At 42.0% G+C, this 16,177-nt stretch overlaps 2 protein-coding genes across 4 annotated transcripts in view; one reads left to right on the top strand and one right to left on the bottom strand.

The window, feature by feature from the left end:
• Positions 1-62: 62 nt before the first annotated feature.
• On the bottom strand, positions 63-8,611 carry PRPF38B (pre-mRNA processing factor 38B). Of its 2 annotated transcripts, none has more exons than XM_063407662.1 (6): positions 8,231-8,611; positions 4,872-4,940; positions 4,444-4,595; positions 4,300-4,360; positions 1,534-1,757; positions 63-1,281 (listed from the first exon to the last, which is right to left on the bottom strand). In XM_063407662.1, the coding sequence occupies exons 1-6, from the start codon at positions 8,507-8,509 to the stop codon at positions 426-428; spliced, it is 1,641 nt and encodes a 546-aa protein (XP_063263732.1). In that variant the 5' UTR covers positions 8,510-8,611; the 3' UTR covers positions 63-425. The 2 variants fall into 2 exon arrangements, with proteins under 2 accessions (XP_063263732.1, XP_063263733.1); XM_063407663.1 differs by lacking the exon at positions 8,231-8,611 and adding an exon at positions 7,621-7,740.
• A 993-nt stretch (positions 8,612-9,604) lies between these two features.
• Positions 9,605-16,177, top strand: part of HENMT1 (HEN methyltransferase 1) — a 10,893-nt gene continuing 4,320 nt past the window's right edge. The window contains exons 1-6 of one of the 2 annotated variants that reach the window (XM_063407652.1): positions 9,605-9,734; positions 10,613-10,741; positions 12,244-12,356; positions 13,676-13,810; positions 14,205-14,387; positions 15,936-16,113. In XM_063407652.1, the coding sequence (XP_063263722.1) occupies positions 10,628-10,741; positions 12,244-12,356; positions 13,676-13,810; positions 14,205-14,387; positions 15,936-16,113 (723 nt within the window). In that variant the 5' untranslated portion in view covers positions 9,605-9,734; positions 10,613-10,627. Of the gene's footprint in view, positions 9,803-10,612; positions 10,742-12,243; positions 12,357-13,675; positions 13,811-14,204; positions 14,388-15,935; positions 16,114-16,177 lie in introns of both variants that reach the window. The other variant, XM_063407651.1, reaches the window with a different exon arrangement.

The raw sequence follows: 16,177 nt of genomic DNA, 5'->3' as shown, positions 1-16,177 counted from the left end.
GGAAAGCACAGCCATGCTAACTTCAGGATACAAACCATAACTCCACGTCTACAAAAGGAAAGTATAATTAGTGGCAGTTTATTGCCTCATACAAATTTAACCAACATGGCAACCATGCCAAAGGAATTAAAACATTTTCAGGACATATGTACAGACTGTACATTTCAGAAACATCTGAACAATAAAAATGCAAGAACAATCTCCGCATTACAAATTAAACTAAACAAATGGTTTGAAACGGTCAATGCATTGAATGGGTTTACAAAGGCACTTCCCTACCCAAAATAGGAAATGACAATCTGCAGCCTAGAGGGAGGTTGGAGAAGAGTGCTCATCAACTACTGCACAATCTCAACTTTAAGAAAAAATAAGCAGGATTTAATCAAACATTTATAGGATTCAATGTGATCCACTTCTGAAAGTATTCACACAGTCTCATCTTTGTTTTTCTGTTGCTTTTCTTGGCTCTCTCGTTCTGTACTTTGGCTCCTTCGACGATCATGTTTGTCAGAATGGTCCTTGCTATCACTGTGATCATGTTTGTGGGAACGTTCTTTGCTTCTGCTGCGCTTCCTAGATTTTTCTTTGCTGGGACTCTGATCTCGTTTTCTGGACTTCTCAGCACTATCTGTTCTTCCTCTGCTTCTGCTTCTACTTCGTTTATTTGACTTCTCTTTATTTTCATTTTTATGTTTACTTGATTTTTCCTTGCTCCTGCTTCTGCTGCGCTTACCTGTGTTCCTGCTTCGGCTCCTACTCCTATGCTTTCTTTCCCGGCTTCGACTTCTACTATGCTTTCTGTCTTTTTTGGAATCCCTCCTGTCGTCGCGGTGCTTCTTCTCATCTTTGTCATCCTTGTGTCTTTTCTCCTCTGTGTCACCCTTACTTCTCCTTTCTTTTGACCTCTCTCTAGATCGATCTTTTTCCCTCTCACTACCTCTTTCCTTATCATAATCTCTCTCTTTTTTCCGACTCCGCTCATTTTCCTTCTCTCGCTCTCTATCCCTGTCTCTTCTATCTCCTTTCCTGTCACGACTTCTACTCCGGCTTCTGTATCTGTCCCTGCTTCTGCTCCGCCTCCGTTCCAGCGAGCGATCGGTACTTCGAGATCTCCGTCTTTCTTTTTCTCTCTCCTTTGCTTCGCGCTCTAATCTCTGCCGTTCTCGTTCTCTTTCTAGTTCTCTATCAAAACTAGATGATCCATGGCCCTCCCGATGGTGACTTCTGCTTCTGGATCTTCTGGGAGACCTCCTGGGACTGATGGATCTTGGTCTTGGAGACCTTTTAAAATAGAAGATATGCTTTATGAAACACCTCTTTCAATAGTTAAGATATCCTCTTTCAAATTGATACTTTACATACAGAGCCTGTATTGAATCTAAAATACAAAACATCATCTGATTATTTTAATCCACTCGCATCCATAAACTCTTGCCTTAAAACCTATCTCAGTGAAAAGACAACATGTTGCTGATAGTAAGTAGTTCAATATTGAACTTTTAACATTCATTTGTAAAATAATGTTTATGTGACCTTGAACGTCTACGTTCTGCATGCCGGTCTATTTCTTCCATTCCCTCCTTGCCATCTTTCTTGATTTTTCTAGGTCTGCTTTTAATTTGCTGGTCAATGGCCTTCTGGACTGGCACAGGAATTCTTGGAAACAATGTGGAAAACCATTCAAGCTTAGTGAGGAAGGAACGAAGCATCTCCCCTATGGTCATAACGCAGCCCCCACCTGCCTTCACATCCAGGTCCTGCAAAATACAAGCAAAAAATATCCTGATGGTCAAAAATATTCTTTACCGATTAAAAAAAAAGCTGCTACATTACTGTCCTATTGAAGTCTCATGATTATGAAAGTTTACTTGTCTCATATTCTAATACATTTCCTTACAGAAATTCAAACTCTGCACTCTTTGGATTTGGCAGAATGTTACAGATAGGGAATGGGACTTAATATATATGCATGCAGGCACATACTAATCCTGCAGCCATCTGGATGGTAAGGGACTGTCGAAGAAGAGATTAATGCAAAATCCCCTTACACGGTCTGGTTACATGGTATGATCTTGCATTGTATTTAAATGCCACAAAGTTGAGAAGTCCTCTGAAACTACATTTAATACTCCATTTTGTGGATGCTCAACTGTGTACCATCATACCCAACCCTGTGACCTGTATAATTTATAAACTACATCATTGCCTAGCTAAAAATGATCATAGAAAACCTCTAGTACAAAATGGCATCCTAACAGAATTGGAAGCAATAGCAAACCAACTGCCATGAAGCAGTGAGGTTTCTAATTTAGAAACATGTAAAAAAAGAAATAAATGAACAAATAATTGGAAACGCATAATCCATGATGACCATTGTCTCTGAAAAGGGTCATTACCGCATGAAGGCCTTCTTGCTATGCCCTCTCACAGCTCAGGACATGTTAGTCAGCTATTGTCAGTCCCAAACCTATAGTGCAAGCACACAAGGAAAGTGAGATTTGTTATCTAAACAGGAAGAGAAAATCTGAACGTAAAACTGCTTGCACTCACACACATTTAAGTGTTCAGATATACAGTTTTTCCAAATATAATCGCTGCAGAGATCTAAAGAAGAAAAAGAGGAGTTAAACGTAGCACCTGGAGAGTACGTACAGTTAAACAAAATAAACATAAGAAGCATTTTGAAAATAACTCTGTGTCCTGGGAAGGTTTTCACAGCAGCATGACAAAAGATGAACTGCTTCCACATGTTTATGAACTGGAGGGAAAAAAAAATCCTGTAGGTTTAAATAATTCCATATATAAAAATTTGTTTCATCCTATTGAGCTTGACCAGGACTGGTAAGAAAGTTAAGCAGCCCCAAGCAGTTTTGTACATAACACAAAGCTACTGATAGCAGCTGGGAGAGAAACACTAATTCCAAAAATATAGTGGGAGATTTTAAACAACAAGAAACAAACACATCTTGATACCCAGTATCAGCAAGAACTGAAATCTATAAACTAAAAAAAGTGCTTTGACTAATATACCAGTTAAGACCTGCACAATGCATTGTACTTGTGACTGCTTTACTGTCCTTGGGATTGACTCTGTGGGACCCTGAGAATGAACCACTCCAATCCTTCTCCTAAATAACAGACCAGTGTTGCAGAGGACTGGCTGGCCCCACCTGGGGGAGAAGGACATTACATTGATTCAAACAAGAGCCCAATTTGGTTACATTTTTGTTGAAAGTCTACTACAGCATGAGTTTACCTGAAATTACTATCTGTTTCCTTTGCTCAGTGTTTTTGATACTCAGCATGAAAGAAGCCATTTAAAATAAATACACTGCATTGCAGTGTTAGACACAGGTATAATGAACACTATTTTAATACCAGTTTTTGGACATCATTTGCAACTACAACACTTGAAATTTCTTCAAGTAGATGCCTACTGTCACAATGAAGATGGCAAATGATCCTTCCTGTACTAGTCTTAAATATAGGCTGTAATCCTGCTCAATAAATACAAATTGCAGCAGTATGTAGCAGACTGTGTATTCAACTTCACAGCCCAAGAAACCTCACCCACCAGCTCCCTACTGTTTCTCCAAACAGTAAATCAGGACTAGGATACTAAAGGTATTCTCCTATCTGACTGCATAATAAGGCAACCTCTTTACTGAATTTCTTCAGCAACTCATCTCTTGATCTGCCCCATTAACAAAGACATTTAGGCTCCAGAAATAATGCCACCTTATGCAGCAATCAGGCTTTTTGCTTCTCCTCTGAAGAAATCCTGGGTTTAGTTGTTCCAGGACATTAATAACAACCACAAAGATTTCTGGCAGTATTTTCCAAGGTGAATGTTGGTTTCTACCATATAGTTCCCACTCTTTTATGTAAGCATCAATTCCCCTATGCCAGTAATAAATAGATAATACCAATTTAGCACTCTCATGACTTCCTATACCTTACCTAAAAGTAACTAGGATTTTAAAAAACACACAGAAGACACACATTCACACAGCCTGTTGTCTGCATTCTGATTCAGTACACTTGTTCCACGTGGCTTTGTAAATCTGACACAGTAACATCTTAACCAATGAAAAAATCAGTTAGATCTTCAAAATCTAAGAGAAATCACCCAGGTCCCAGCTCAAACCTGTTTCCTGCACTAATTGATGTACATAATGTAACAACAAGATAACATTGTAACATTCAAACTACAAAAAACTCTATCAAGCAATGTTTAAGCCTAAAGTAGTAACATGAAAAGAAACAAAAGAAAATAAATTATTACCCTCGCCGACATACCTCTTCATCATCAAGAAAGGATTCAAACCAGTCCCATAGATCTGTAGGTGGCTGTGTGTACCTTTAAGCACAAAAACAATGTAGAATTTTAATACAGCTTTCTGCAGATTAGATCAGTCATTAGTTGAGGATATGGATACTTACCTAATATACATAAATCCAAGAGCCCTAATATATGGGGAGTCTGTATGAGTGATAAGGCCCATCACTTGCTTACGAGTGAGCTTCAGTGTAAATAATTTGTAGAGCAGACAAAAAGCAGTAGACACAATTCCTCCAGTTCCAACACCACGCACCTTTCAAAAGCAGAAAGTCAGGTGAGGATGCAGGAAGTCACAAAGACATTATCCCAAACCTACAAAAGAATATGAGAACTAACACAGGATAAAATCTAAATCTATAAGCAAAGCCATGTGGAAAAAGTAACAGTACTTGCATCCACAGCTTTGGAAGTGAGAAGAATGTATCTACTCTTTGTAGAGACTGAGCCAACAATCAAGGACATTTTATCTATGCTTTGGAAAGTTATTTACCAGACAGAAAAATTTAAGAAGGCACGTACTTCTACTTACCCCTCCACACATCCCTGTCTGGCCTGCTGTTTTTCTGCTGCCCTTTTCCCATGGTTCAACATGTGTAACCTAAAAGAGTGAGGTGGGGGACAGGAGGAAAGAAAGGAAATTACCATTACAACCTTGTAATGTTTAGGTGACTACGTAAGTTCAATTTAACAATGGATATCCTAAACCAATCTTAAAAAACTGTCTTCTACCAATTAAAGATGAAGTCTGCTTTGTCATTAAAGCAAAGCAAAGCACTTGGCTTTTTAAATGATTACATTAAGAAATTACAGCCAAAATCTTGATTGAAATTTAAAACAAACGAACCCCATAACCCCAAAGGAAATACCCATGCTTATTCTATACTCCACGTACTTTCAAGTACTTTATGACTAAACCCCACCATTACTATTTCCTTCAGTGATTAAATAACTGCCTTTATGTGAACCATCTCCTTACAAGTTTAGTGATAACTGCTGATAACAGCTACAAAAGTCAAAATATACAGTTTCATATTCTAAAGTCTCATTTCTGAAGTGAACTTCACTAGAGATTTCTTTTCTTTATCACTCACTATTATGACACAAGAAATACATTTATCAAGGGTAGTATTTTAATATAAAGTCAATGTTTTTTCTCTTAGACTGCAGTGATGTTCGTAGATAAAATGATTCCTAAGTATCAAAAAGTAAAATTTGCCCAAGACAAATCTTGTGAGATACGTTTAGGGATGAGTGCACAAACACAGGTAATCAACACCATTCCTAAAACTTGACAGTAATAGGCATAAACAAGCTCAGAACCACATAACTGCCTATGCTACATCTGAAATTCAGAGAAGCAATATCTGGTTCAATAGACAAGTATATTTCCTTGACACATCAACTTAATATATATGTAAAAGACAAAAAAGGATACAATGGTGCTACACTGGATTGAGAGTACCCGTTTATGATGTACAGTATTTCACAAATTAATATTCCTTAATAATACATGAAATAAAACCAACTATGCACACAATCACATGAAATCAGAGATATACTAACAGCAGAAGCTGCTGAACTGTTTGTTTGGTTTTTTACAGTTGCTGTCTTTGCCAAACAGGAAATACGAGAGATGCCAATACTGCAGAATTCAAAATCCACTATGACTTCCTGTACTGCTAGCATAAGAAGTTCACAAATACTACATAAATAATACTGAATATCCTGGTTATATATTATTGCCTCCCACAGGAAATTAAAAGTATTTTTTAGTCAAAGGATCAAGTATAACACCATCACAAATGCCAGTCTTCAACTTTTTTTAATTACAGTCAGTGTAAACATGGTGGTTTTGACAGGTATCAATTAAAACAAACAACAAAACCCTGAAAATAATTTTCATTTCAAAAAGGGGTATTTGAAGTTTTGATCCCACAAAGACTGCTTTGTATGCTTAACTTGTTGAAAATACACAGATGAAATGAAGCTGAGGACATGGACATGGTGTTAAGGTCAGGGATAAAGAAAGAGGAAGTCCTGTACTTTGTAGATACAGAACTGAAACAGGAGCCCAGAATTAGAAATGAATTAATTTAAATATCTGGACACAATCCATATCTTCAAAGATGGTCCTTATCACCCTTTGTGACTTACAATCACCTTTCCTGATAATCCAGCACCCAGCATTCTAAAATTTGCTACAAGAGCCACTTGTTTCTTAGACAGACAAATACACTTGAAAATACAGCTGCTATGACGGGTATCATGCTTATCAAAAAAAAACCCAAAACAAACAACCAAACAACAACAATTAACAAAAGAACCCACAGCATTTATTCAGAAATCTTAAAACATGAAGGAAATTCAAATCTTCTTAATATTAATGAAGCATCTTAACCATCAGGTTATGTTCTCCCTCTCAGCTATTACTCACGAGTGAGTAAGGGGCTGAATTTTCTCTTTATTTAGCATGCAGTTTTGAGTCACTAACTGTCAAGTTCAGTCAACAAATCAGATCTATATGCAGATTGTTAATGGCATGTCAAAATTCCTCCCAAATTTAAGATAAAATCACTTTTGGAATGAAACAGCAGGTCACAAAAATTAACTATTTGGCTTACTGCTGCTGAGCTCTATCAGTACAAAGATGGCAAATTGCACCAAATCATTTTTGGTGCATCTAAAGGGGTTCACTTTAAAAACAGAGTAAGCTCTCAAATTTTCTGAATCATTTTTCATCATTTTTTCAGCTCTACAAATCAATTGAATAAGTACACTCTGCTACTTTCTATTCAGACAGTCATGAGTCTCTCACACATGCAGCATGTAGTAAATAACTGGAGAGATGCTGCTGACAATAAATGTAATGCTAAGCACTAGGAGAAATAAATAATCAGCTCCAAATGACAGAGCACAGGCAGAGAAATGCTATCATTATGTGGAAAAACAGCAGCATAAGTAAGCGCACTGTCAAAAATCTCAAAATATTGCGGCGGTTATTTTTCACAGTTATAGTGCCTTAAGTAACTTGATATGGCTTGGATAAATGGAACAAAAAGGCTACCTTTGCTTTTTATTTTATTTATTTCAAATATACTGAAATCCACCAGCTGACACAATAACATTATCAAGCAAAATGAATTCACCTGAAAAAATACGCCAATAACGACCAAAACACAGGTGACTAACTGAAGAGTCTAAGGTTGAATTATCTAAACTTTGGTCTCGTTATCAGAACAAAGAAAGTGGCTGCGTTGATTAGCATTAATTATGCATACCTCTACCTGGGAGAGTGGCTTGATGGAAGCCTCGGTGCAAAACTGATTCAATCCTGCTAACAAAACAAGAACCGAGACATAGGTGCCCTGATACAGATCATTCATCTCCCCAGCACATCCTACCTAACGCCAAGAGAAGCACTAAAACGAACTCGTTAAGTTGTAAGCTGAGTTATGGAGGAGGGAATCCTAGCCTGGAACTGAGAGCGAAAGGCACACGCAGACACAGACGGTCACCACCATGCCCTCGGTGCGGCTGCACGGCGTGCGGGCGGCCCCGCGCCGCGGGGAGGGGAGGGCCGGCCTCTGGCGCGGCAGCGCATCCGCGCCCTGCCCGCTCTCTCCGGCTGAAGGCGCAGCCCTCCGACGGCCATTTCGCCCCCACCGCCCCGGCTCACGCTGCCCTCTTCAAACCCAATTTGCAGCTCCGCAATTCCGAATCCGACGCGGAACGCGCCTCTTTGGTGAGGCAGAGAAGGCAGAGCCTTAGATTCCCCCAGCTCAGCAACGCAACCGATATTTACTCCCATCCCTCACCGAAAGATAAGGGGCGAAAAGGCGCGGGCCGCAACCAAACCGGGCCCGGCGCCAGCGCGGCCCGCGGGCTCACCTTGAAATAGATCTCGTCCACCACTTCGTGGTAGGTCTTGAGCTCGTAGAGCTGCACCTTGAAATAGGGCGACGAGAGGATGTTGGTGAGGATCATGGGGTTCAGGTTCATGGTCTTTTCGTTGCCCCACAGCGGCAGCACGTTGCCCTGCTTGCCCGAGGCCGCCGGCTTGGGGCCCCCGCTCTGCAGCGGCTGCTGCACGGGCGGGACGGCGCCGGGCGGGTGCTGGGCCGCCTGCTGCCCCTGGCAGTTCGCCACCGCGGGGCTGTTGTTGGCCATGGCGGGTCGGCGCTCGGGCAGGCGGGCCGCGCACACGGAGCGGGGCCGGCGGGCGCTGCCTCAGCCCCGACAAGATGGCGGCCGGGGAAGTGACGGCGGCGCCTTCCGGGGCCGCGTCACCGGCCCGCGGGGAGCGGCGGGCAGCGGGCGGGGAGCTGCGGAGCCTTGGCGCGGCCCCTCCCGCTGACACCGCGGCCGCTTCCTGCCGCTCTTCCCGCCCTCGCCTCGTGGCGGGCAAGACAACACCGCTAGGGAGAGCGAGGGGACTCTGTGGCCCGAGGGGGACAGCTCCTGACACCGTCACACAGCGCTCAGTAGATTAGGCCACCGATTTAACAAAGTTTAAAACTGGTCCCCTCCGTGCCTTGTTTTTGGTAATGAGGCCACGGCTCAGCCAGCTCTGGCCGCTTCTGCCTCCACAGCAGTGGAGAAGCAAAGAAGTCACAGAATGGCTTGGGTTGGAAGGGGTCCTTGAAGACCATCTATCTACTTCCAATCCTCTTCCGTGGGAAGGGGCGCCTTCCATTAGACCAGGCTGCTTCAAGCCCCATCCAACCTGGGCTTGAAGGGATGGGACATCCACAGCATCCCTCCCTACTTGGGAAGGAGGAATGAATGTTGGGCATGTTCAGTGTGCTGGAGCCCCGGAGGGCAGTGACGGCCAGGGCACGGCTCGGCCTGTTCACTTCATACCTGGGCTGGGTACGATGCCCACTGCTCTGGCCAGGACCTGGCTCCTGAGCAGCTTCTGAGAAACCAGACACGCAGTGTGGAAAAGAGTAAATGAAACCCTGCAAAATACATCGATTTCAGATGTTTGTGCTCTTTACCTCACTCACCCAGACAGGGTTGGTTCACTACATACGACAACCAGCCCAACAGCGTGTTTCCCCTCCACGGCCTAGCCTACACGGCTTTAGACACAGCAGCACCGCAAGCTTGCATGAGGAGTGTCGAGTTTGTGGGGTTTATTGTAAAAATGTAGGCACACCGCTCGCCGCCGCTAATCACATTTAATTACACTGAGGAAGGCTGGCACGGGTCAGTCCAACAGGTGGGCCCTCGGCCGGCCCTTGGTGCTGCTTTACCGTCCCGCCCAGAGGTGCCCCAGGGAACATCCCCGCACTGCGGGCTGTCCACTGGAGCTCCCGGCGCTCCCCGGAGGTGCCTCACCCCCGAGGGGGCGGCCGCTACTGCCAGGCGGGAGCTCGCCGTGGGAGAGAAGGTGGAGCGGGAAGTGCGGAGGAGTCTCGGGACGGGGCAGGGGGTGACTGGGCCGGCAGGCAGTGGACGGTGGGCTCGGGAGCCGGTGGGGGTCGGGAGCCTGTGGGGTCGGGACCCGGTGGGCTCGGGACCCGGTGGCCTCGGGAGCCGGTGGGCTCGGGACCCGGTGGGTTCGGGTGCCGGTGGGCTCGGGAGCCGGCGGGGGTCAGGACCCGGTGGGTTCGGGAGCCGGTGGGTTCGGGAGCCGGTGGGCTCGGGACTCGGTGGGCTCGGGAGCCGGTGGGGTTCGGGAGCCGGTGGGGTCAGGAGCCGGTGGGGTCAGGAGCCGGTGGGGTCAGGAGCCGGTGGGGTCAGGAGCCGGTGGGGTTCAGGACCCGGTGGGCTCGGGAGCCGGCGGGGCAGGCGCTGGGTGCCTCACGCGGCGCTGCTGAGGGATGCCCAGCAGGCCCGCTTAGCTCCTGAGGCGGCGGGGGACTGGCCTGAACACCGAGCCGGCTTTTGAGCGTATATATACACAAATACGTATTTCTGTTTATGTGTAAAAGGCCTCAAGTTGTGTGCAAGCTTGGCCCAGATGCGTTTAGTGGTGTTTGGTTGTAGTCTGTCATCAGGTGTGGATGGAGAATAACAGCTTATGAAATCTGCTTTTTTAGATGTGTATATGATTTCGAGTTGTTTACATAAGGTTATTTACAGAATTACATGTTGAGACAATAGCCTAATCTTGCTGGTCCCAATATTTTTGTCATCCTTTGAATAGAACTGAGATCAGGTCTACCCCTGCTTAATTGGGACTCAAACACCACCAAAACCAGCAAACTTTGTAATTGGATACGTCATGAAATGCTTCAGAAAGTAAGAGTTAACTTTTTATTTTAGCGTTCCCAGAATACTATGGATAAGAACTTGCAAGAAGAGTTTACGCAGATTATTAAATTTCAACCTCCTTTGTACAAACAACGCCATCAGTTCGTTAAAGATTTAGTGGAGAAATATAAACCTAAGAAGGTTGGTATGTTTTTTTCTCTTTAGGTTATAAACCTGAAAGTAGGTTGACACTTGGTATCTCTGGAAGACAAAATGCCTAAATAACTTGTTGACCTAATTACCAAACAACAGTTGTGGAAGAAGTGTTAAACTGAATGGCCTTAGCAGATACATGGTGGTATGTTGTTTTTCAGGGGTACACAAAATTAATGTTACTTGATGGGAAGAGGAGAATATTTAAACAAGAGAAAAGTCTTAGACTGGTTTTGGGAGTAGAGGGCATTCTGTTTTTAGTTTAATGCTGCAGAATTTGGTTCAAGCTGCTTTCCTCGTAGTTGGGTTTTCTTTCCAGAGCTGTTTGTTCTGTGTAGCATGTCAGGTTTACCTCACCACTTGCATGGATAGTCTCAGATGAGAAGTGACACTGAGAGTGTGGGATTATGTGAGGCCACTTTCTTAAGATCTTGTGGCCCTCCACCTGTGTTGTCACCTGTGTCCCCCCCAATACACCAGAACTTTTGTTTCACTACTCACTGTGAAAAGTTAAATAATTAAGTAACGTTCTGTAGTGATTGCTCTCAGTTAGTGTGTCCTCCCCACTTCCTTCCCCAAAAGATCTTGTCAAGTATGCAGTGTTTAACTCTTAAAGTGATGTTAATATCTTGGGGCATGCAAGGAACTGATGCACCTGCATTACTTATGTAATCATACTTCTAGTAGCTAATAAAAATCTAATCCAGTCTATGATGCAGTGGCACTGTAATCTGCTTTCAAATATAACATATTCACCAGTGTTACATCTGTCTTTAAAGGTTTGCATTTTCTGATTTGGGATGTGGAAGGGGTGGGAGGGTGAACTGGCTGTTTACACAGATGGTAGATAAACTGGACAGAAACAACTCAGGATTTTCACATGGAGAACAGCAGTGTCCTTCAACCTTGACTGAGCCTGAGAAAGAACAGTGGGGGTTGGTTTACATACTCAACTATCTTTTTAGCTTACAGGAAAGAATATTTATTATTTGACTTCATGGTCTGAATATGCCCAGAGTTCCCCACTTAAACGTTAGACTGAACCTGTAAACTTGTTTTATGCAGATTCTTTGCTGCTAACTTGGCTGCTGGTGAGCCTGTTCTCAGTGTTTTGGAGGGAGAACAGCCCAGTGAAAAGTGGTGAATGTGAAAATTGCTGCAGCTTTTAGACTTAAAATCATGCCTTACTGTTACCCATGTGGAAGACATTCTCCAGAGTCAGTGGAATGTCCTGCATGTACTTGTTTATAGCTGTAGTTACAAAAGGTTAATAATTTTTTAAAAATCTTGCAGGAACTTCATGTACATTTTTTAAAAATCATTTTCAAATCTGCATCTATCCTGCTTGCTTGCAGCTGTAAATTTTAGCTATGATTCTGAAATGCTTTATCATTAAAAAGTTATTTTGATAAGTAGGGAGTTTTATGCAAGTCTCTGAAATTACTTAGAAATATATAGCATTTATACATTTTTTAATATTTAATTTACAGGTGGCAGATTTAGGATGTGCTGATTGCAGCCTTCTCTGGATGCTGAAATTCTGCAGTTGCATTGAAGTATTAGCTGGGCTAGATATCTGTGCAAATGTAATGAAAGAGAAAATGTAAGCTCCTTGATTGCTTTGAAGTTTGTGTTTGTCTTGACCTAGTGGTGTGGTGGGTTGGTTGGCTCAGGCTGGAGGCCAGGAGCTCACCAAAAGCTGCTCCATCACTCCTGTTCATTGGCTGAACAGAGAGAGAAAATACAACAAAATGTTCATGAGGTGAAGGGCAGGGACAGATCACTCATCAGTTACTATCATGGGCAAACCAGACTTGACTTGGGGAAATTAGTTGAATTTATTATCAAAATCAGAGTAGGATAATAGGAAGTAAAGCAAATTTCACAACCACCTTCCCCTGCCCCTCACTCCTTCACGGGTTTCACTTTATTGCCTGTTCTCTACTTCCTCTCCTGCAGTGTTGCAGAGAGATGAGGAATGGGGATTACAGTCAGTTCATTACATGTTATTTCTGCTGCTGCTTCCTCCTCAGGGGGAGAAGTCCTTCCTCTACTCCATGGTGTCATCTGCCCCATGGGGGAAGCAGACTTCCATTAACTTCTCCAACGTGGGTCCTTCCCATGGGCTGCAGTTCTTCATGAGCTGCTGTTAGGAGTATCTATGTATGCATGTATGTGACATTATTGTCTTCAGAAAGATCAGTTTGGATCTTTTTGAAATGGACGTGGAACTATTAGTCACCATGGTGGGGAGTTGCTTTTGTTTATCACTGGGAGATAGGAAGGTTAGCTCAGTGTGTGGTGTCCAATTTAGAACCTCTCTAAAATGAGAGGTTCTTGTGATCTTTGAAGCTTTGGTCCAATGGATGAATGTAGGCTTCTTGAAAGCAAATTAATACAATTTCAGTGCATATGTGGGATCTCTTGCTCTTTCTCAAGAATGAAGAGAAATAACCTTTTACATTTAATATTTATTGTGTGTTTTGTCTAGTGCTGTATTTCAGAATGAAATTTGCACATGTACTTTGGTTTCTCTGTGTATTTTCCTTGGAAAAAATGGGTAATATGCTTGCCTGAAACACCCCCCAAAACCCTGCAAAGCTTGTCTAAAACAGACAAGCTCTGTGTCTGGAATTGAACGGTTACCAGAATTTACAAGTGGCTCTCCAAGTGACTTGAGAGTATAATGGAAATTTTTGTAAATGAAGGACAGTTCCTGGATTAACTTCTGCTCTTTCTGTCCTACTCTAGGTAGTTACAAAAAGTGTTTGCATTGCATATTCCTTTTTTATATCCATGTAAAGCAGTTAACCTTTCTGAGAGTTATGAGGTATCTATGCAGGGTGTTAGCTAGTTCATTTATATGCACTATTTATCTTGTCTTAAGGTTCTTCCTGTAACATTTTTTTAATACTTTTGTAGGCATATGTTGTCTCCTCTTCCTGTTGATTATTTGCAACCATCTGAAAGATCCCTGACTGTTACCTTGTATCATGGTTCAGTTGCCCACAAAGATCCTTGCATGCTTGGTTTTGACTTGGTAACGTGTATTGAACTGTGAGTATTAGGACAATACAGAATGTTTTTTTAAAGTCTGTTAGAGTTTAGTTTGGAATTTTGTACATGCTCCAAACAGGCCTGATCAAACCTTTCAAGCAGAAGAGTAGAATTAGGAAAGTAGAGAAGTGTCATCTTCTCACTTGTGTTTAAATTAACCGTACTAAGAAATTCAGGTATTGCTTGTGGTGGGAAGAGGGTACTGATGAAAAAGTACAAAATGCAAAAGGAGATTTGCTCCAATAAAACCCCTGTGCTGCCACTTGGCCACAGTGCCAGTGCTCATATTGCAGAGTATGTGTAAAATTACAAGTTACAGAGTTTGGGGTTATTTTGACTGGTTGTTAAGATAATAGTAGTGTGTTTTTAAACACAGACATCTTATTCTTTTCAGAATAGAGCACCTGGAAGAATCAGAGCTGAAGAAGTTTCCTGAAGTGGTGTTTGGTTTCATGGCTCCAAGCATAGTTGTGATCAGCACTCCAAATTCTGAATTTAACCCTCTGCTTTCAAGAGTGATGGCATACAGGCATCCAGACCACAAATTCGAGTGGAGCCAAGCACAGTTTCAAAGCTGGTAAGGTACTAAACATCATATGCTGGGTGCATATGATGCAGCTCTGAGTACCCAGTGGGAAATGAGTGGCTGTGCATTTTCAGAATGGTTCACTGATGTGGTTTGCTGTCACTGAAGTGTCACCTCCTGATTTGGTGGTTTCTCTGCTGTTGAGAGCAGTTAAGCATATTCTGTGAGTTTTGTATTTTATAATGGTGGTTAAATTAGCTTTCTGTAGCTGCTCTGCAAAAAAGATTTAAAACTTTTACTTACTTTTGCTACATCTTTATTACAATTAACACAGTTGAAATGTAAGGTATCAATTAATCTTTTTGCATAATACTTTGCTACAGAAATTCTTCATAAAATCCAAGAAATGGGCTTGCTATATATGGTGTGTAATCAAAGCACTCAGTAAGAGTATGCAAGCAGATTGATCAGATAACCACAGCAGTGGGGCACGTTGAACACAGGATAGTTCAATGGATCATGGCACAATGAAGGATTTAATGCAAATCATATGCACATGTCAGAGGGTTACATGAGATCTATCTTGCCCTTAATATCAGGAATGTAATAAAAACAAAACAAAGAGAAAGTGCGATGCTGTGATAACATTCAATTGTCAAGTAGTTGTGGAAGAAAATCCATGGTACAGTAAAGAATGCCATACCTCAGTAGCCAACTCTTGCTGTATCTATCTTGGAAATTTTGCCCCTTAAACTCTGTTGTTTCTGCCATACACTTTAAAGTGTCCAGTGATTTTTGAGTAAATAGTTTTGCAATGCTGGAAGCATGTATTTCTCCCTGTGTAATGATACTAAAACCTGCCTGTGATTATCTACCTTTAGAATACCTTAAAGACAATTTCTATTACTTCAAGTAGATTTAGATTTTGCTTTTAGATAGATTTGAATTAAAAATATTGATATCACTGAAGAAATGTGAGGGGTTTTTTTAGCTGTAAACATGAGAAAGCCTTTGTGTTGTGAAATAGAAATATTACATTATTCTCTAAAATATGTGACATGTTAAGTTAGTTTTCTTCTTTTTCCTGGAGAATGATGAAGGTAGGTAGTGCTGTTTTGGTTCCCTTTGTTCACACTGGCTCATGTTCTAAGAGATACTTTTCATTTAGATGTTATGTACACTGTTGTGACCTTGATCAGGTAGATTTTGGTCTTTCTGTATTTACAGCAATTATTAATTTGTCTCTTGTGATTTAGAGGTGTGTATGTTTTTTATGGGTTCTACTGAAAATAATTTTGTTCTTGAAAATCGATTTTTAGCTGACTTCCAGGTTGGTGCCTAAGCAACTGTGAGCATTAACGTACTATGCAGATATTTTAGAAAAAAAAAGTAATGTTTGGATGGCTAAATTACTGATACTAAATGGTTCAGACCATAGTAGGCATCCTCCAGCTCTGGTACAAGATGTGACAGTTCTCATCTTCAGGCATGCGAGTTCAAGTCTTCACAGCCTTGGAGTCTTGCTTCTCCTTAAGAATGGATCTTTATCACATAGAAAGATGAATATTTCATATAATTGGAATAATTTGTCTTTCTTAGGGCTCTAGAGACTGCCAGATGCTATAATTACTCAGTGGAATTTACTGGTGTTGGGCACCCACCAACAGGAATGGAGAAGGTTGGGTTTTGTACCCAAATAGGTGTGTTTGTGAGAAAATATCCTCAAACTGGTGAATCTGTTCAATCTGAGAAACCCGCTGAAGCAGTTTACAAGACAGTGAGTATTATATTCTTCCTTTAGAGGTATGAATAAAGAGTAAAGTATGACTGCCTGTGAGGTT

This window comes from Prinia subflava, chromosome 10 (assembly GCF_021018805.1).
Source record: "Prinia subflava isolate CZ2003 ecotype Zambia chromosome 10, Cam_Psub_1.2, whole genome shotgun sequence".
Lineage (NCBI taxonomy): Eukaryota > Metazoa > Chordata > Aves > Passeriformes > Cisticolidae > Prinia > Prinia subflava.
This window is presented reverse-complemented; position numbering and strand designations above follow the sequence as displayed.

Bases quoted from the DNA above. Each gene is read 5' to 3' on its own strand.
- PRPF38B (XM_063407662.1), bottom strand. From the start codon at position 8,509: ATGGCCAACAACAGCCCCGCGGTGGCGAACTGCCAGGGGCAGCAGGCG. The intron at 1,758-4,299 runs GTATGTCGGCGA...TGTATTTTGCAG, and splicing joins CCTTTCTTGATGATGAAGAG to GACCTGGATGTGAAGGCAGG. The intron at 1,282-1,533 runs GTCACATAAACA...CTATTTTAAAAG, and splicing joins GCAGAACGTAGACGTTCAAG to GTCTCCAAGACCAAGATCCA.